The 23,420-nt window shown below is 39.6% G+C and overlaps 1 protein-coding gene across 3 annotated transcripts in view; it reads right to left on the bottom strand.

The window, feature by feature from the left end:
• Positions 1-2,436: 2,436 nt before the first annotated feature.
• LOC110502197 (MAGUK p55 subfamily member 4) overlaps positions 2,437-23,420 on the bottom strand; it is a 49,544-nt gene continuing 28,560 nt past the window's right edge. For all 3 annotated transcript variants that reach the window (XM_036959502.1, XM_036959500.1, XM_036959501.1), the window contains 7 exons: positions 22,928-22,981; positions 17,768-17,935; positions 17,457-17,537; positions 11,104-11,197; positions 7,925-8,033; positions 5,237-5,371; positions 2,437-2,662 (listed from right to left, as the gene is read on the bottom strand). In XM_036959502.1, coding sequence (XP_036815397.1) covers positions 2,477-2,662; positions 5,237-5,371; positions 7,925-8,033; positions 11,104-11,197; positions 17,457-17,537; positions 17,768-17,935; positions 22,928-22,981 — 827 coding nt within the window. In that variant the 3' untranslated portion in view covers positions 2,437-2,476. The remainder of the gene's footprint in view (positions 2,663-5,236; positions 5,372-7,924; positions 8,034-11,103; positions 11,198-17,456; positions 17,538-17,767; positions 17,936-22,927; positions 22,982-23,420) is intronic.

Raw genomic sequence — 23,420 nt, forward strand, 5'->3', positions numbered from 1 at the left:
TTGCAGGAACTGCTGACACACTCCAGCCACATGAGGTCTAGCATTGTCTTGCATTAGGAGGAACCCAGGGCCAACCGCACCAGGATATGGTCTCACAAGGGGTCTGAGGATCTCATCTCGGTACCTAATGGCAGTCAGGCTACCTGTGGCGAGCACATGGAGGGCTGTGCGGCCCCCCAAAGAAATGCCACCCCACACCATGACTGACCCACCGCCAAACCGGTCATGCTGGAGGATGTTGCAGGCAGCAGAACGTTCTCCACGGCATCTCCAGACTCTGTCACGTCTGTCACATGTGCTCAGTGTGAACTTGCTTTCATCTGTGAAGAGCACAGGGTGCCAGTGGCGAATTTGCCAATCTTGGTGTTCTCTGGCAAATGCCAAACGTCCTGCACGGTGTTGGGCTGTAAGCACAACCCCCACCTGTGGACGTCGGGCCCTCATACCACCCTCATGGAGTCTGTTTCTGACCATTTGAGCAAACATATGCATATTTGTGGCCTGCTGGAGGTCATTTTGCAGGGCTCTGGCAGTGCTCCTCCTGCTCCTCCTTGCACAAAGGCAGAGGTAGCGGTCCTGCTGCTGGGTTGTTGCCCTCCTACGGCCTCCTCCACGTCTCCTGATGTACTGGCCTGTCTCCTGGTAGCGCCTCCATGCTCTGGACACTACGCTGACAGACACAGCAAACCTTCTTGCCACAGCTCGCATTGATGTGCCATCCTGGATGAGCTGCACTACCTGAGCCACTTGTGTGGGTTGTAGACTCCGTCTCATGCTACCACTAGAGTGAAAGCACCGCCAGCATTCAAAAGTGACTAAAACATCAGCCAGGAAGCATAGGAACTGAGAAGGGGTCTGTGGTTACCACCTGCAGAACCACTCCTTTATTGGGGGTGTCTTGCTAATTGCCTATAATTTCCACCTGTTGTCTATTCCATTTGCACAACAGCATGTGAAATGTATTGTCAATCAGTGTTGCTTCCTAAGTGGACAGTTTGATTTCACAGAAGTGTGATTGACTTGGAGTTACATTGTGTTGTTTAAGTGTTCCCTTTATTTTTTTGAGCAGTATATATATATATGTAGATATAAAGAGAGATGTCTCTATCAGTGTTATAAGTGTTTACTACGATGGCACAACACAGCTTCTCTGCTCAGCACTCAATCCAATCTAAACCAACCATAATAACACAGAACATTACTAAAATATATATAAATATATATACCAGTCAAAAGTTTTGGGAAACATCTACTCATTAAAGGGTTTGTCTTTATTTTTTACATTGTAGAATAATACTGAAGACATCAAAACTATGAAAATAACACATATGGAATCATGTAGTAAACCAACAAAAAGTGTTTAAATCAAAATATATTTTATATTTGAGATTCTTCAAAGTCGCCACCCTTTGCACACCTGGGATCCTGTCCATTTTTTGTAGAAAATAGTACAAATAAAGAAAAACCCTTGAATGAGCAGCTGTGTCCAACCATTTGACTGGTACTATTTATGTACGTATGTATGTAGGAAAACATATATATTTGTTTTATTGTCAATACAAATATACAGTACATAAAGGCACCTTCTAACTATACTGGACTCTACTTTCCAGTTTTAATTTCAACATTTAATGTATCGTTGGCTGTCTCTTCCTCCTAGTTGGTCTGAAACATTCGCCATCTGAATTATACTGTTCAACAACGCCTGTATATATCCTCTATATCCCTCACCCCCTCTCTCTGTGTATATATATATATATATATATATATATATCCTGTATATCCCTCATCTCCTCTCTCTGTATATATATATGTATATCCTGTATATCCCTCATCTCCTCTCTCTGTATGTATATCCTGTATATCCTCTATCTCCTATATATATCCTGTATATCCTCCATCTCCTGTATATATATATATATATATATATATATATATATATATATATATATATATATATATATATATATATATATATATATATCCTGTATATCCTCCATCTCCTCTCTCTGTATATATATATATCCCGTATATCCTCTATCTCCTATATATATCCTGTATATCCCTCACCTCCTCTCTCGGTATATATATATATATATATCCTGTATATCCTCTATCTCCTATATATATCCTGTATCTCCTATATACTGTATATCCTGTATATCCTCTATCTCCTATATATATCCTGTATATCCTCCATCTCCTATATACTGTATATCCCTCACCCCCTCTCTCCCGATCCGAGTAATGCAGCAGGGATGCATTGTAGTTCCTCCTGGGCCATCCCTCCATCTCCTCTATCCTCTTCCTCTTCCTCTCCTCTCCTGCCCTCCCCCTCCTCTCCTCTCCTGCTTTACCCCTTCCTTCCTCTCCTGCCCTCCCTCTCCCCTCCTCCCTCTCCCCCTCCTCCTCTCCTGCCCCTCCTCTCCCCTCCTCCCCTGCTCTCCCCTCCTCTCCTGCCCTCCCTCTCCTTTCTCTAGTCCTCAGTACTGAGCCATGCGGCAGGTATCCAATGTGGTCCCTCCTGAGCCAGCTGTATGGTATTGAACAGCTTCATACAGGCATCCTGCAGCTCCTCGTTGACTATGACGCGGTCGAAGTACTGACCGTACTTCCTCTCCATGAACCTGGCAGAATCCTCCATCTCCTCAAAGTCAACATCCTGAGGGGAAGGAGGAAGAGGGGTGGGGGGAAGGAGAGGCCAGGGAGGAAGAGGGGTGGGGGGAAGGAGAGGCCAGGGAGGAGGAGGGGCCAGGGAGGTGTGGAAGAGGGGCCAGGGAGGAGCAGAGGAGGGGCCATGGAGGAGCGGAGGAGGGGCCAGGAAGGAGCGGAGGAGGGGCCAGGGAGGAACAGAGGGGCCAGGGAGGAACAGAGGAGGGGCCATGGAGGAGCAGAGGAGGGGCCAGGGAGGAGCGGAGGAGGGGCCAGGGAGGAGCGGAGGAGGGGCCAGGGAGGAACAGAGGAGGGGCCAGGGAGGAGCGGAGGAGGGGACAGGGAGGAGCGGAGGAGGGGCCAGGGAGGAACAGAGGGGCCAGGGAGGAGCGGAGGAGGGGCCAGGGAGGAGCAGAGGAGGGGCCAGGGAGGAGCCAGACAGCATTATAAAAAAAGAGGAACTCAAGCGTGTCTGACAAGACAGAATATGAGCAGGCGGGTCAGTATAGTATACTATAGTATATTTGAACACATCAACATCAAATATATACACTGAGTGTACAAACCATTAAGAAAACCTTCCTGAGTCTATGTCATGGAAAGAGCAGGGGGTCCATAATGTTTTATCTATAGGGATGTGCATCTGGGCTCCAATACGATACAGGAACGATACAATTCATGGGGATTTGGTTTGATTAGAGAACGAATCGATTCGAATCGGTTCGATGCGATACGATTCAATGCACTAACATCTGTTGCATAAACACATTAATGTTCCATTCTAAATTAAAACCTGCTGCTGATGGAGATCATAAGCTGGGCCTCTCTGAGCCGGACCTGCCTCAGCCGGACCTCTCTGAGCCGGGCCTCTCTGAGCCGGACCTCTCTGAGCCGGGCCTCTCTGAGCAGGACCTGTCTCTTTTATGGCTCTAATCTGATAGTGGTAGTGGGGTGGTAGACAAACCTCTCTGAGCCGGGCCTCTCTGAGCCGGACCTCTCTGAGCCGGACCTGTCTGAGCCGGGCCTCTCTGAGCCGGGCTTCTCTGAGCCGGGCCTCTCTGAGCCGGGCCTGTCCGAGCCGGGCCTCTCTGAGCTTAATCTGTCTGAGCTGGGCCTCTCTGAGCTGGGCCTCTCTGAGCTGGGCCTCTCTGAGCTTAATCTGTCTGAGCTGGGCCTCTCTGAGCTGGGCCTCTCTGAGCTGGGCCTCTCTGAGCTGGGCCTCTCTGAGCTGAATCTGTCTATATTTGTCTACCACCCCACTACCACTATCAGATTAGAGCCATAAAGGAGACTAGACATCTACCACCCCACTATCAGATTAGAGCCATAAAGGAGACTAGACATCTACCACCCCACTATCAGATTAGAGCCATAAAGGAGACTAGACATCTACCACCCCACTATCAGATTAGAGCCATAAAGGAGACTAGACATCTACCACCCCACTATCAGATTAGAGCCATAAAGGAGACTAGACATCTACCACCCCACTATCAGATTAGAGCCATAAAGGACATCTACCACCCCACTACCACTATCAGATTAGGGTGGGAAATGTAGCCTATGTGTTTTTGTCCCCACAACGTTGAAATCACCATCACTAATTAACTTGTCATGTTTGCAGATGAAGTGTTTCAGTTAGAAATGTATCAATATGTACTGGTTGCAGATTAACTATGACATAGCCTGTGAATTTATACTGTAGCACAACTTTGGATTTCACCCCCATCTCAAAATCAATAGATTTTGACTATTTTTTTAGTTTTTAGTGAGTTTATTTTCTCCGCCTGCTTTGGCCATGCAGTGCGCCTCGCAAAGTGATTGCTTGTCCTCGTTATGAAATTATCAACTTTACCCTGTATATCTAAAAAAACGGCCATATACACTGATTGTTTATAGGAAAACGACCACGACTATCGCGGATGGTGAACCTGTGCAATCAAAAATACATAAAAAATATATATATATATTAATATAATATATAATTGGGTATATATATATAATATAATATATAATTAATATATATTGATATATATAGGAGATGGAGGATATTCAGTAGGTTTCAACCAGATGAAAGTTGTGTCTCAGATTTATTTTATTCTGGTAAAACACACAATAGCCAATTACATAGGTTTGTCACTCAACTAATAAAGCCTAATATCACGCAAGACATTTGAGGATTTCAATGCTGAAGGTGCCGCAAGATCAGGAACACGCCTTCCGTGACCTGATGTTGGTCAGCGGGCCGAAGCTGGGCACAGCCCGCAGTTTAACTAGGCTACTGATATTGGCTGGATTTTGTTTCAGCAAAATGACTTGTAGATCAATGGATGTCAATACAGTTACCCTGTGTACCCAGTTACACGCGGTTCGACACTGAAGGAAAGGACGCGTCGGTTTACACAAAAGATGAGGTATTTTCGGGAAATGGTAGAAAGAAAGTATAAGCAAAACATTTGATTAAATCTGCGATTTGTAACAGTACTATCTTAAATATTTGAATTGGGACAGATGCGTACCGATGAATCTTTACAACCCTAATTATCTACATTCAAAAGGGACAGTGACAACACATTCATCTCACTTTAAAAGGTCTGTTGACAACACAGCTGGTGATGATGCGTGCATCCCTCCGTGTCTGTCTCAGTCGTTCTGAACTGGGAGGCTTTATAAAGATGACATAAGGCTTGAATTTCTTATTCCTCACGGACAGGATGCTCTGAAAGACACAATACATACACACATACTGTATAAAATAAATGTATACATGAATAAATGGCAGTTATATACAGTTGAAGTCGGAAGTTTACATACACTTAGGTTGGAGTCACTAACTTGTTTTTCAACCACTTCACAAATTTCCTGTTAACAAACTATAGTTTTGGCAAGTCGGTTAGGACATCTACTTTGTGCATGACGCAAGTAATGTTTCCAACAATTGTTTACTGACAGATTATTTCACTTATAATTCACTGTATCACAATGCCAGTGGGTGAGAAGTATACATACACTAAGTTGACTGTGCCTTTAAACAGCTTGGAAAATTCCAGAAAATGATGTCATGGCTTGAGAAGCTTCTGATAGGCTAATTGACATAATTTGAGTCTATTGGTGGCGTACTGTCATAGCAGAATCAGAATCAATTAGGTAACATTGATAAATAAGATGTTTTATTTACTTTCATAAATATGCTTATGTGGGCAAGTCACTTGGGGCCCAGAGAGGGGAGAGGTCAGGATTGTCTTCATATGTCAACGTATCTGTTAAACCATGTGAAGGGCTCCACAATGTCTGTACGCCAGTCACTCTCTCCTTTTCCCATTGGGGGGAGGAGTACGGAAGTGTCTGGAACCATTGTATGTCCCCTCTGATGTTGCCCTTATCTTGACCTAGTATATGACCTAGAGGCTCACTCTCCTCCGTGAGCTTGTCAAGGTGTTTGAGATGGGAGTATCTAGAATTGACAATTGATATATGCCATTGGATGAGGTAATGTTTTGGTACTATGTTGTACCAAAAACAAGATAAGAACTTTGTTTAGGAGACCAATCTGAACGATAATTTATAGCTAATGCTGTCTGGCTCTGGGATACTCCTCTCTCAAGTAAAAAGTCTTCCTTTGTGCGGTTTTCCTAAGACCTGTGGTTTGTCATTGTGAGTTGGGAGGGGGTGGATCTTTGCTATAAAAGATCTCAGTTGCCATTATGGTGACACTCTCAGAATTAATTTATAGACACTGAATTGATCTGAGAGTCAAAGGGCTATGGTGAAGCTCATGTTATTAAAATATTAAGTTTAAAGCATAACTGACTTGTGTATGGTTTGTAAACTCTCCTTTTTTTAATACAGGAAATTACCACGACAGTACCTGTGGATGTATTTCAAAGCCTACCTTCAAACTCAGTGCCTCTTTGCTTGACATCATGGGACAATCAAAAGAAATCAGCCAAGACCTCAGAAAAAACAATTGTAGACCTCCACAAGTCTGGTTCATCCTTGGGATCAATATCCAAATGCCTGAAGGTACCATGTTCATCTGTACAAACAATAGTATGCAAGTATGAACACCATGGGACCAGACAGCCGTTAAATCGCTCAAGAAGGAGACGCGTTCTGTCTCCTAGAGATACTTTGGTGGGAAAAGTGCAAAACAATTCCAGAACAACAGCAAAGGACCCTGTGAAGATGCTGGAGGAAACAGGTACAAAAGTATCTATATCCACAGTAAAACGAGTCCTATATCGACATAACCTGAAAGGCCACTCAGCGAGGAAGAAGCCACTGCTCCAAAACCGCCATAAAAAAGCCAGACTACAACTTCACAAGGGGACAAAGATACTTAAATGTCCTCTGGTCTGATGAAACAGGAATAGAACTGTTTGGCCATAATGACCATTGTTATGTTTGGAGGAAAAAGGGGGAGGCTTGCAAGCCGAAGAGCACCATCCCAACCGTGAAGCACGAGGGGTGGCAGCATCATGTTGTGGGGGTACTTTGCTGCAGGAGGGACTGGTGCACTTCACAAAATAGATGGCATCATGAGGGTGGAAAATTATGTGGATATATTGAAGCAACATCTGAAGACATCAGTCAGGAAGTTAAAGCTTGGTCGCAAAATGGGTCTTCCAAATGGACAATGACCCCAAGCATACTTCCAAAGTTGTGGCAAAATGGCTTAAGGACAACAAAATTAAGGTATTGGAGTGGCCATCACAAAGCCCTGACCTCAATCCTATAGAAAATTGTGGGCAGAACTGAAAAAGCGTGTGCGAGCAAGGAGGCCTACAAACCTGACTCAGTTACACCAACTCTGTCAGGAGGAATAGGCCAAAATTCACCCAATTTATTGTGGGAAGCTTGTGCAAGGCTACCTGAAACGTTTGACCCACGTTACACAATTTAAAGGCAATGCTACCAAATACTAATTGAGTGCATGTAAACGTATGACCCACTGGGAATGTGATGAAAAAAATAAAATCTGAAATAAATCACTCTATCTACTATTATTCTGACATTTCACATTCTTAAAATAAAGTGGTGCTCCTAACTGACCTAAAACAGGGAATGTTTACTATGATTATATGTCAGGAATGGTGAGAAACTGAGTTTAAATGTATTTGGCGAAAGGTGTATGTAAACTTCTGACTTCAACTCTATTAGCAACTTAATTTTAATCCCATTTTTACTATTTAAAAATGAATCCTTTTTCCTGATGTGATAAAAAACCTTCCTATAGATACAGAAGTAAAGGAAGGAAAGGAATATAACTTACATGTGGCTCAGTGTCAATAACACACATCCTTCCACTGTCTATCACGTCTTTGACAGCATCAATACTGGTCCCATATAGATGGCCTTTATATTCACCGTACTCCAGGAACCTAGAACAGACCAAAGATACTCTATAAAACTCATGAACTGTATTACAGCTATATTACAACACGTATATAACAACTATGAGAAACCCATGAAATCCCCCGATGGATTCTGTTTCATCTCTTATGAAATGACTGTTGATTCAGAAACAGGAAGTAAGGTCAATCCTGCCAGGTCGCAAGGTCAATCCTGCCATTTCGCAAAAGAGGTTTCTAACTCCAAAGGGTCATTTTGTTACGTTACAGCCTTATTCTAAAATGGATTAAATAAATAATATCCCTCATCAATCTACACACAATACCCCATAAAGACATCACAATACCCCATAATGACATCACAATACCCCATAATGACATCACAATACCCCATAATGACATCACAATACCCCATAATGACATCACAATACCCCATAAAGACATCACAATACCCCATAAAGACATCACAATACCCCATAATGACAACACAATACCCCATAATGACATCACAATACCCCATAATGACATCACAATACCCCATAATGACATCACAATACCCCATAAAGAAAAAGCTAAACTGTTTTTTTAGAAATGTTTGCAAATGTATTAAAAAATGTAAAATAAACCCTTAGGTATTGATTGGATATGATTTGGAAAGGCACACACCTGTCTATATAAAGTCCCACAGTTGACAGTGCATGTCAGAGTGAAACCAAGCCATGAGGTTGAAGGAATTGTCCATAGAGCTCCGAGACAGGATTGTGTCAAGGCACAGATCTGGAAATGGGCCCCAAAACATTTCTGCAGCAATGAAGGTCCCTAAGAACACAGTGGCCTCCATCATTCTTAAATGGAAAAAGTTTTGAACCACCAAGACTCTTCCTAAAGCTGTCCGCCAGGCCAAACTGAGCAATCGGGGGAGAAGGGCCTTGGTCAGAGAGGTGACCAATAACCCGATGGTCCCTCTGACAGAGATCTAGAGTTCCTCTGTGGAGATGGGAGAATCTTCCAGAAGGACAACCATCTCTGCAGCACTCCACCAATCAGGCCTAAAGTACTCTGACAATGAGAAACAAGAGTCTCTGGTCTGATGAAACCAAGATTGAACTCTTCGGCCTGAATGCCAAGCGTCACGTCTGGAGGGAACCTGGCACCATCCCTACGGTGAAGCATGGTGGTGGCAGCATCATGTTGTGGGGATGTTTTTCAGTGGAAAGGACTGGGAGACTAGTCAGGATCGAGGCAAAGATGAATGGAGCAAAGTAGAAAGAGATCCTTGATGAAAACCTGCTCCAGAGCACTCAGGACCTCAGAAAGGGGAGAAGGTTCACCTTCAAACAGGACAACAACCCTAACACACAGCCAAGACAACGCAGGAGTGGCTTTGGGACAAGTCTCTGAATGTCCTTGAGTGGCCCAGCCAGAGCCCGGACTTGAACCCCATCGAACATTTATGGAGAGACCTGACAAAAGCTGTACAGCAACGCTCCCTATCCAACCTGACAGAGCTTGAGAGGATCTGCAGAGAAGAATGAGAGCAATTTCCTAAGTACAGCTGTGCCAAGCTTGTAGCATCATACCCAAGAAGACCCGAGGCTGTAGTCGCTGCCAAATGTGCTTCAACAAAGTACTGAGAAAAGGGTCTGAATACTTATGTAAATGTGGTATTTCATATATATATACAGTGCAGCAAAAAAGTATTTAGTCAGCCACCAATTGTGCAAGTTCTCCCACTTAAAAAGATGAGAGAGGCCTGTAATTTTCATAATGGGTACACTTCAACTATGACAGACAAAATGAGAAAAAAAAATCCAGAAAATCACATTGTAGGACTTTTAATGAATTTCTTTGCAAATTATGGTGGAAAATAAGTATTTGGTCAATAACAAAAGTTTATCTCAATACTTTGTTATATACCCTTTGTTGGCAATGACAGAGGTCAAACGTTTTCTGTAAGTCTTCACAAGGTCTTCACACACTGTTGCTGGTATTTTGGCCCATTCCTCCATGCAGATCTCCTCTAGAGCAGTGATGTTTTGGGGCTGTTGCTGGGCAACACGGACTTTCAACTCCCTCCAAAGATTTTCTATGGGGTTGAGATCTGGAGACTGGCTAGGCCACTCTAGGACCTTGAAATGCTTTTTACGAAGCCACTCCTTCGTTGCCCGGGCGGTGTGTTTGGGATCATTGTCATGCTGAAAGACCCAGCCACGTTTCATCTTCAATGCCCTTGCTGATGGAAGAAGGTTTTCACTCAAAATCTCACGATACATGGCCCCATTCATTCTTTCCTTTACATGGATCTGTCGTCCTGGTCCCTTTGCAGAAAACCAGCCCCAAAGCATGATGTTTCCACCCCCATGCTTCACAGTAGGTATGGTGTTCTTTGGATGCAACTCAGCATTCTTTGTCCTCCAAACACGACGAGTTTAGTTTTTACCAAAAAGTTATATTTTGGTTTCATCTAACCATATGACATTCTCCCAATCTTCTTCTGGATCATCCAAATGCTCTCTAGCAAACTTCAGACGGGCCTGGACATGTACTGGCTTAAGCAGGGGGACACGTCTGGCACTGCAGGATTTGAGTCCCTGGCGGCGTAGTGTGTTACTGATGGTAGGCTTTGTTACAATGGTCCCAGCTCTCTGCAGGTCATTCACTAGGTCCCCCCGTGTGGTTCTGGGATTTTTGCTCACCGTTCTTGTGATCATTTTGACCCCACGGGGTGAGATCTTGCGTGAAGCCCCAGATCGAGGGAGATTATCAGTGGTCTTGTATGTCTTCCATTTCCTAATAATTGTTCCCAAAGTTGATTTCTTCAAACCAAGCTGCTTACCTATTGCAGATTCAGTCTTCCCAGCCTGGTGCAGGTCTACAATTTTGTTTGAGTCATTTGAGTCATGTAACAGACGCTCCTATCCGGGTACGAGTTACATGAGCAATTAGCGTTAAGGATATCTACAGATTTTTCACCTTCTCGGCTCAGGGATTCGAACCAGCGACCTTTCGCTTACTGGCCCAATGCTCTTAACCGCTAGTCTAAGAGGTAGGCTACTTGGAAATGATTAGAACTAATATGATAACAAATCCCTAGCATTACCTGTGGTTGCACACCATGTAATCAAACAGCTCTTTGGTGACAAAGTTATATTCTTTTCCAGTCCCCTCTCCATCTCTGGCTGGTCGCGTTGTGTCTGAGGACGATAACAGAAAACACATCCATACAGAATTACAACCAACCTCTATCACATCACAACATAACACCACAGAGTACAACCACTAAAACACAATAACATCCGTCAGAACAGACCGCAAGTCCAGTTATGTGACAAGATAAAATGCCATAGAGGGGATTGGATACATAGAGGAGACATAGAGGAGTCATAGAGGAGACATAGAGGAGACATACAGTACAGAGATACATAGAGGAGACATAGAGGAGTCATAAAGGAGACATACAGTACAGAGATACATAGAAGAGTCATAGAGGAGACATACAGTACAGAGATACATAGAGGAGACATACAGTACAGAGATACATAGAGGAGACATACAGTACAGAGATACATAGAGGAGACATACAGTACAGAGATACATAGAGGAGACATACAGTACAGAGATACATAGAGGAGTCATAGAGGATACATACAGTACAGAGATACAGTGCCTTGCGAAAGTATTCGGCCCCCTTGAACTTTGCAACCTTTTGCCACATTTCAGGCTTCAAACATAAAGATATAAAACTGTATTTTTTTGTGAAGAATCAACAAGTGGGACACAATCATGAAGTGGAACGACATTTATTGGATATTTCAAACTTTGAACAAATCAAAAACTGAAAAATTGGGCGTGCAAAATTATTCAGCCCCCTTAAGTTAATACTTTGTAGCGCCACCTTTTGCTGCGATTACAGCTGTAAGTCGCTTGGGGTATGTCTCTATCAGTTTTGCACATCGAGAGACTGAAATTTTTTCCCATTCCTCCTTGCAAAACAGCTCGAGCTCAGTGAGGTTGGATGGAGAGCATTTGTGAACAGCAGTTTTCAGTTCTTTCCACAGATTCTCGATTGGATTCAGGTCTGGACTTTGACTTGGCCATTCTAACACCTGGATATGTTTATTTTTGAACCATTCCATTGTAGATTTTGCTTTATGTTTTGGATCATTGTCTTGTTGGAAGACAAATCTCCGTCCCAGTCTCAGGTCTTTTGCAGACTCCATCAGGTTTTCTTCCAGAATGGTCCCGTATTTGGCTCCATCCATCTTCCCATCAATTTTAACCATCTTCCCTGTCCCTGCTGAAGAAAAGCAGGCCCAAACCATGATGCTGCCACCACCATGTTTGACAGTGGGGATGGTGTGTTCAGCTGTGTTGCTTTTACGCCAAACATAACGTTTTGCATTGTTGCCAAAAAGTTCAATTTTGGTTTAATCTGACCAGAGCACCTTCTTCCACATGTTTGGTGTGTCTCCCAGGTGGCTTGTGGCAAACTTTAAACAACACTTTTTATGGATATCTTTAAGAAATGGCTTTCTTCTTGCCACTCTTCCATAAAGGCCAGATTTGTGCAATATACGACTGATTGTTGTCCTATGGACAGAGTCTCCCACCTCAGCTGTAGATCTCTGCAGTTCATCCAGAGTGATCATGGGCCTCTTGGCTGCATCTCTGATCAGTCTTCTCCTTGTATGAGCTGAAAGTTTAGAGGGACGGCCAGGTCTTGGTAGATTTGCAGTGGTCTGATACTCCTTCCATTTCAATATTATCGCTTGCACAGTGCTCCTTGGGATGTTTAAAGCTTGGGAAATCTTTTTGTATCCAAATCCGGCTATAAACTTCTTCACAACAGTATCTCGGACCTGCCTGGTGTGTTCTTGTTCTTCATGATGCTCTCTGCGGTTTTAACGGACCTCTGAGACTATCACAGTGCAGGTGCATTTATACGGAGACTTGATTACACACAGGTGGATTGTATTTATCATCATTAGTCATTGAGGTCAACATTGGATCATTCAGAGATCCTCACTGAACTTCTGGAGGGAGTTTGCTGCACTGAAAGTAAAGGGGCTGAATAATTTTGCACGCCCAATTTTTCAGTTTTTGATTTGTTAAAAAAGTTTGAAATATCCAATAAATGTCGTTCCACTTCATGATTGTGTCCCACTTGTTGTTGATTCTTCACAAAAAAATACAGTTTTATATCTTTATGTTTGAAGCCTGAAATGTGGCAAAAGGTCGCAAAGTTCAAGGGGGCCGAATACTTTCGCATACATATAGGAGTCATAGAGGATACATACAGTACAGAGATACATAGAGGAGTCATTGAGGAGACATACAATACAGAGATACATAGAGGAGACATACAGTACAGAGATACATAGAGGAGTCATAGAGGATACATACAGTACAGAGATACATAGAGGAGACATACAGTACAGAGATACATAGAGGAGACATAGAGGATACATACAGTACAGAGATACATAGAGGAGTCATAGAGGATACATACAGTACAGAGATACATAGAGGATACATACAGTACAGAGATACATAGAGGAGTCATAGAGGATACATACAGTACAGAGATACATAGAGGAGACATATGGTCTGATTGTACTGTATGCTGTAACATTAAGATGTCCCTTTACTGGAACTAAGGTGCCCAGCCCCGAACTATGAAAAACAGCCCATTTCCTCATCCACCAAACTTTACAGTTGGCACTATGCATTGGGGCAGGTAGCGTTCTCCTGCCATTCGACAAACCCAGATTCGTAAGTGGGACTGCCAGATGGTGCAGCCTGATTCATCACTCCAGAGAATGCATTTCCACTACTCCAGAGTTCAGCGAGCTTTACACCACTCCAGCCGACACTTGGCATTGCGCATGGTGATCTGTGCGGCTGCTCGGCCATGGAAACCCATTTCATGATGCTCCATACAAACAGGTATTTTGTTGACGTTGCTTCCAGAGGCAGTTTGGAACTCGGTAGTGAGAGTTGCAACTGTGGACAGAGGATTTTTACGCGCTACACGCTTCCGCACTCTGAGGTCCCGTTCTGTGAGCTTGTGTGGCCTACCACTTCACGGCTGAGCCGTTGTTGCTCCAAGGCATTTCCACTTCACAATAACAGCACTTACAGTTGACTGGGGCAGCTCTAGCAGGGCAGACATTTGACGAACTGACTTGTTGGAAAGGTGGCATCCTATGACGGTGCCACGTTGAAAGTCACTGAGCTCTTCAGTAAGGCCGTTCTACTGACAATGTTTGTCTATGGAGATTGCAGGGCTGTGTGCTCGATTTTATACACTTGTCAGCAAAGGGTGTGGTTGAAAAAGCCGAATCCACTAATTTGAATAGGTGTCCACATACACTATATATGCTAAAGTAACATATGATGCTAGACATTATAGATGGAATACATGCATACAAGGTGTAGTGGAAGAATGACAGAAGGTGGTACTAGTGACTTGCAGGCGCCGAGGCCCAGCGTGATGACTCAGACACCATTTATAACATTGTTTGGATGGCTGACCATCTGTGGGCTATGGCAGGGGTCTACCACACCTTATCTGTGGGCTATGGCAGGGGTCTACTACACTTTATCTGTGGGCTATGGCAGGGGTCTACCACACATTATCTGCGGGCTATGGCAGGGGTCTACCACACCTTATCTGTGGGCTATGGCAGGGGTCTACCACACCTTATCTGTGGGCTATGGCAGGGGTCTACCACACCTTATCTGTGGGCTATGGCAGGGGTCTACCACACCTTATCTGTGTGCTATGGCAGGAGTCTAACACGCCTTATCTGTGGGCTATGGCAGGAGTCTACTACGCCTTATCTGTGGGCTATGGCAGGGGTCTACTACGCCTTATCTGTGGGCTATGGCAGGGGTCTACCACGCCTTATCTGTGGGCTATGGCAGGAGTCTAACACGCCTTATCTGTGGGCTATGGCAGGGGTCTACCAAACCTTATCTGCGGGCTATCGCAGGGGAGGGACGTTCCCACAGAATCATGGGGGCACGTGAATCGACGAATTGAATGTTACTGTGTGGATCAAATTGTCATGTTTTGATTGTTTCAAGAGTTCAATAAAGATCTGTGAATTTGTATGTGTTCTATTGTACAGGAAGTGGATTTACTGTTACAGAGAAACAGGGTTATTTTGTTCTTCGATTGGCGGGTAGTTCAAATAGGAGTGACACTGGGGTGCTCTCCCATCATCAATTGATTAGATTATAATCTGGGTGTGTTGTTCCTGTCTATTGTTTTTACTAGCAAAGTGCAAAGAAATGCTAATTCAGGTTGAGCGTGAGTTTCCGGCTTGAATTTGGTTAAAAGGTTCAAAGGAAAGTGAATTAGTTTACTTTGATAACTTGTTAGCAAGCTCCTGTGTGTATCTCACACAGCCTCATCTCTGGCTCTGGGCCATCATGGCCACCACGCCTTAAAGCTGCAGTATGTAACTATAGATCTGTCATTCTGTTCTATGTGTTATAGATCTGTCATTCTGTTCTATGTGTTATAGATCTGTCATTCTGTTCTGTGTGTTATAGATCTGTCATGCTGTTCTATGTGTTATAGATCTGTCATTCTGTTCTATGTGTTATAGATCTGTCATTATGTTCTATGTGTTGTAGATCTGTCATTCTGTTCTATGTGTTGTAGATCTGTCATTCTGTTCTGTGTTGTAGATCAGTCATTCTGTTCTATGTGTTATAGATCTGTCATTCTGTTCTATGTGTTGTAGATCTGTCATTCTGTTCTATGTGTTATAGATCTGTCATTCTGTCCTATGTGTTATAGATCTGTCATTCTCATTGAAAGCAAGTCTAAGAAGCAATAGATCTGTTCTACGTGCACTAGTTCTATGCTTCCCTTAAATTAAGTTTTTGCGTCTTTTACTTTCGGTTTTGTAAAGCAGCTTCAAACAGCTGAAAATACAATATTTTGGGAAAATAAAAATATATATTTCACAGCGGTTTAGTTCGTACAATAATTCTCAACACTATACTTGCTTGTTTTGTGACATAAACTGAAATTAGGCAAACTATTCGAATTGTATTATTAACCAGGAAATGGCGGAGCAATTTCTGCATAGTGTACCTTTGTTATAATTGCATAACGGTGCCAAGTTAGACACATGTTCATTATAAATCATACTAAGTGGTGATGTAAAGCCTTGACTAGATCCTCCACAGGGCCTGTTTGCATTTCCTTACTGTGACACAACAGTTGAATGATTTCTATCCAACTACAAAGGCACTTTAAGGGAATATAAACATACAATACTATAGATGGAATATAAACATACAATACTATATACTATAGATAGAATATAAACATACAATACTATATACTATAGATAGAATATAAACATACAATACTATAGATGGAATATAAACATACAATACTATATACTATAGATGGGATATAAACATACAACACTATAGATGGGATATAAACATACAATACTATAGATGGAATATAAACATACAATACTATAGATGGAATATAAACATACAATACTATAGATGGAATATAAACATACAATACTATAGATGGAATATAAACATACAATACTATATACTATAGATAGAATATAAACATACAATACTATAGATGGAATATAAACATACAATACTATAGATAGAATATAAACATACAATACTATAGATGGAATATAAACATACAATACTATATACTATAGATAGAATATAAACATACAATACTATAGATGGAATATAAACATACAATACTATAGATGGAATATAAACATACAATACTATAGATGGAATATAAACATACAATACTATATACTATAGATAGAATATAAACATACAATACTATAGATGGAATATAACCAGTGGTGTAAAGTACTTAAGTAAAAAATACTTTAAAGTACTACTTAAGTAGTTTTTGGGAGGTATCTGTACTTTACTTTACTTATATTTTTGACAACTTTTACTTCACTACATTCCTAAAGAAAATATTGTACTTTTTACTCCATACATTTTCCCTGACAACACAAAGTATTCGTTACATGCTGAGTACTTAGCAGGACAGGAGAACGGTGAAATTCACGTACTTGTTGTAATTGTGTTGTAATGTGCCCCTGACTATCCGTACATTTTTAAATACAAGAAAATGGTGCAATCTGGTTCGCTTGATGGAAGGAATTTAAAATTATTTATACTTTTTAACTTCTACTTTTGATACTTAAGTATAGTTTAGCAATTACATTTAACGTTGAGACTTAAGTATATTTAAACCCAAATACTTTTAGACTTTTCCTCAAGTAGTATTTTACTGGGTGACTTCCACTTTTACTTCAGTAACTTTCTATGAAGGTATCTATACTTTTACTCCAGATTGACAATGGGGTACTTTTTTCCACTACTGAATATAAACATATGATACTAGACACTATAGATGGAATATAAACTTACGAGGCACAGCTCCCTGGAAGGTGTGTGGGTTGAGTTTGATCAGTCTTTTCCTCAGTTCATTCACCCCTACACCAGAAGGACCTGTAGAAACACACACTGTCAGCCCTACACCACTACAGTAGATGTGATACCCCAACCTATAAGCTGTGTGTGTGTGTGTGTGTGTGTGTGTGTGTGTGTGTAAGACTGTCTCAGAGGGTTTAGGGAGACTAATTTCTGTTTCCCCTGTGACAAAGGACAATAACAAATCATGTATCATCATCGTCTTCTGATACAGAACATAAACAATATATAAGCAGTGAGCTCCTCACCTACGAGGATGATCAGTCTGTGCGGGTCGTCAGGTCGTCTCTGGTAGCTGACCACCTCTTCATAGGGGCTGGACAGAGCCGAGGTGTTGGGAGAACAGGAGTAGCAGGATTGGCGACGCTTACGGTGGGTCATCCTCCGCCACAGACGGAAACTACGCCGGAATCCCGCTGGAAACAACAATAACGACTACAAGATAAACATCATCAACAACATAAATAACTACAAGATTAACATCAACAACAACATAAACGACTACAAGATTAACAACAACAATAACGACTACAAGATTAACATCATCAACAACATAAACAACTACAAGATTATCATCAACAACATAAACAACTACAAGATTATCATCAACAACATAAACAACTACAAGATTAACATCAACAACAACATAAACGACTACAAGATTAACAACAACAATAACGACTACAAGATTAACATCATCAACAACATAAACAACTACAAGATTATCATCAACAACATAAACAACTACAAGATTATCATCAACAACATAAACAACTACAAGATTAACATCAACAACAACATAAACGACTACAAGATTAACAACAACAATAACGACTACAAGATTAACATCATCAACAACATAAACAACTACAAGATTATCATCAACAACATAAACAACTACAAGATTATCATCAACAACAACATAAACAACTACAAGATTAACATCAACAACAACATAAACGACTACAAGATTAACAACAACAATAACGACTACAAGATTAACATCATCAACAACATAAACAACTACAAGATTATCATCAACAACATAAACAACTACAAGATTAACATCATCAACAACATAAACAACTACAAGATTATCATTATCAACAACATAAACGACTACAAGATTAACAACATCAACAACATAAACGACTACAAGATTAACAACATCAACAACAACATAAACGACTACAAGATTAACATCATCAACAACAACATAAACGACTACAAGATTAACAACAACAATAACGACTACAAGATTAACATCATCAACAACAGCATAAACGACTACAAGATTAACAACAACAATAACGACTACAAGATTAACATCATCAACAGCATAAACGACTACAAGATTAACAACAACAATAACGACTACAAGATTAACATCATCAACAACAACAATAACGACTACAAGATTATCATCAACAACAACATAAACGACTACAAGATTAACATCAACAACAACATAAACGACTACAAGATTATCAACAACATAAACGACTACAATATTAACATCATCAACAACAGCATAAACGACTACAAGATTAACAACAACAATAACGACTACAAGATTAACATCATCAACAACAACAATAACGACTACAAGATTAACATCATCAACAACAATATAAACGACTACAAGATTATCAACAACATAAACGACTACAATATTAACATCATCAACAACAATAACGACTACAAGATTAACAACAATAACGACTACAAGATTAACATCATCAACAACAATATAAACGACTACAAGATTATCAACAACATAAACGACTACAATATTAACATCATCAACAACAACAATAACGACTACAAGATTAACAACAACAATAACGACTACAAGATTAACATCATCAACAACAACAAACGACTACAAGATTAACATCATCAACAACAATATAAACGACTACAAGATTATCAACAACATAAACGACTACAAGATTAACATCATCAACAACATAAATGACTACAAGATTAACAACAACATAAACGACTACAAGATTAACATCATCAACAACAACAATAACGACTACAAGATTAACATCATCAACAACAACATAAACGACTACAAGATTATCAACAACATAAACGACTACAATATTAACATCATCAACAACAACATAAACGACTACAAGATTAACATCATCAACAACAACATAAACGACTACAAGATTAACATCATCATCAATAACAACAACAACATAAACGACTACAAGATTAACATCAACAACAACATAAACGACTACAAGATTAACATCATCAACAACAACATAAACGACTACAAGATTAACATCATCAACAACAACATAAACGACTACAAGATTAACATCATCAACAACAACATAAACGACTACAAGATTAACATCATCATCAATAACAAGAACAACATAAACGACTACAAGATTAACATCAACAACAACATAAACGACTACAAGATTGTCAACAACATAAATGACTACAAGATGAACATCATCATCAACAACAACATAAACGACAACAAGATTAACAACAACAATAACGACTACAAGATTAACATGATCAACAACAGCATAAACGACTACAAGATTAACATCATCAACAACATAAATGACTACAAGATTAACAACAACATAAACGACTACAAGATTAACATCATCAACAACAACAATAACGACTACAAGATTAACATCATCAACAACAATAATAACGACTACAAGATTAACATCATCAACAACAACATAAACGACTACAAGATTAACATCATCAACAACATAAATGACTACAAGATTAACAACAACATAAACGACTACAAGATTAACAACAACATAAACGACTACAAGATTAACATCATCAACAACAATAATAACGACTACAAGATTATCATCATCAACAACAATAATAACGACTACAAGATTAACATCATCAACAACAACATAAACGACTACAAGATTAACAACAACAATAACGACTACAAGATTAACATCATCAACAACAACATAAACGACTACAAGATTAACATCATCAACAACAACAATAACGACTACAAGATTAACATCATCATCAATAACAACAACAACATAAACGAATACAAGATTATCAACAACATAAACGACTACAATATTAACATCATCAACAACAGCATAAACGACTACAAGATTAACATCATCAACAACAACATAAACGACTACAAGATTAACATCATCAACAACAACATAAACGACTACAAGATTATCAACAACATAAACGACTACAATATTAACATCATCAACAACAGCATAAACGACTACAAGATTAACATCATCAACAACAACATAAACGACTACAAGATTAACATCATCAACAATAACATAAACGACTACAAGATTAACATCATCAACAACAACATAAATGACTACAAGATTAACATCATCAACAACAACATAAATGACTACAAGATTAACATCATCATCAATAACAACAACAACATAAACGACTACAAGATTAACATCAACAACAACATAAACGACTACAAGATTAACAACAACAATAACGACTACAAGATTAACATCATCAACAACAACATAAACGACTACAAGATTAACAACAACAATAACGACTACAAGATTAACATCATCAACAACAACATAAACGACTACAAGATTAACATCATCATCAATAACAACAACAACATAAACGACTACAAGATTAACATCAACAACAACATAAACGACTACAAGATTATCAACAACATAAATGACTACAAGATTAACATCATCAACAACAACAACATAAACGACAACAAGATTAACAACAACAATAACGACTACAAGATTAACATGATCAACAACAGCATAAACGACTACAAGATTAACATCAACAACAACATAAACGACTACAAGATTATCAACAACATAAATGACTACAAGATTAACATCATCAACAACAACAACATAAACGACTACAAGATTAACAACAACAATAACGACTACAAGATTAACATGAGCAACAACAGCATAAACGACTACAAGATTAACATCATCAACAACATAAATGACTACAAGATTAACAACAACATAAACGACTACAAGATTAACATCATCAACAACAACAATAACGACTACAAGATTAACATCATCAACAACAATAATAACGACTACAAGATTAACATCATCAACAACAACATAAACGACTACAAGATTAACATCATCAACAACATAAATGACTACAAGATTAACAACAACATAAACGACTACAAGATTAACAACAACATAAACGACTACAAGATTAACATCATCAACAACAATAATAACGACTACAAGATTATCATCATCAACAACAACAATAACGACTACAAGATTAACATCATCAACAACAACATAAACGACTACAAGATTAACAACAACAATAACGACTACAAGATTAACATCATCAACAACAACATAAACGACTACAAGATTAACATCATCAACAACAACAATAACGACTACAAGATTAACATCATCATCAATAACAACAACAACATAAACGAATACAAGATTATCAACAACATAAACGACTACAATATTAACATCATCAACAACAGCATAAACGACTACAAGATTAACATCATCAACAACAACATAAACGACTACAAGATTAACATCATCAACAACAACATAAACAACTACAAGATTATCAACAACATAAACGACTACAATATTAACATCATCAACAACAGCATAAACGACTACAAGATTAACATCATCAACAACAACATAAACGACTACAAGATTAACATCATCAACAATAACATAAACGACTACAAGATTAACATCATCAACAACAACATAAATGACTACAAGATTAACATCATCAACAACAACATAAATGACTACAAGATTAACATCATCATCAATAACAACAACAACATAAACGACTACAAGATTAACATCAACAACAACATAAACGACTACAAGATTAACAACAACAATAACGACTACAAGATTAACATCATCAACAACAACATAAACGACTACAAGATTAACATCATCATCAATAACAACAACAACATAAACGACTACAAGATTAACATCAACAACAACATAAACGACTACAAGATTATCAACAACATAAATGACTACAAGATTAACATCATCAACAACAACAACATAAACGACAACAAGATTAACAACAACAATAACGACTACACGATTAACATGATCAACAACAGCATAAACGACTACAAGATTAACATCAACAACAACATAAACGACTACAAGATTATCAACAACATAAATGACTACAAGATTAACATCATCAACAACAACAACATAAACGACTACAAGATTAACATCATCAACAACAACAAAAAGCTGTAAATCTAGCATCGTTAGCTTACAAAAAAAGGATGATTGATTAATAAACGTGTCAATGAATTTGTCAATGAAAAAACATCTTACAGATGTAGATGCCACCCATTGTATGTGCTCCTTCTTCAGCCTCTTCGGGATACACTGGGAACATTCATTACAATGTTATTATATACGGTGCCTTCAGAAAGAATTCATACCCCGAGACTTATTCCACATTTTGTTGTGTTACAGCCTGAATTCAAAATGGATTAAATATATGTTTTTGTCCCACTCATCTACCCACAATACCCCATAATGACAAAGTGAAAACATGGTTTTAGATTTTTTTTTATATATATTTTTTTATAAGAGCTGTGAATTTTCTGTGTCAGTCTATGAGAGCTGTGAGTCTTCTGGGTAAGTCTCTAAGAGCTGTGAGTTTTCTGGGTCAGTCTATAAAGCTGTGAGTCTTCTGGGTAAGTCTCTAAGAGCTGTGAGTCTTCTGGGTCAGTCTCTAAGAGCTGTGAGTTTTCTGTGTCAGTCTATAAGAGCTGTGAGTCTTCTGGGTAAGTCTCTAAGAGCTGTGAGTTTTCTGGGTCAG

This window comes from Oncorhynchus mykiss, chromosome 22 (assembly GCF_013265735.2).
Source record: "Oncorhynchus mykiss isolate Arlee chromosome 22, USDA_OmykA_1.1, whole genome shotgun sequence".
NCBI lineage: Eukaryota > Metazoa > Chordata > Actinopteri > Salmoniformes > Salmonidae > Oncorhynchus > Oncorhynchus mykiss.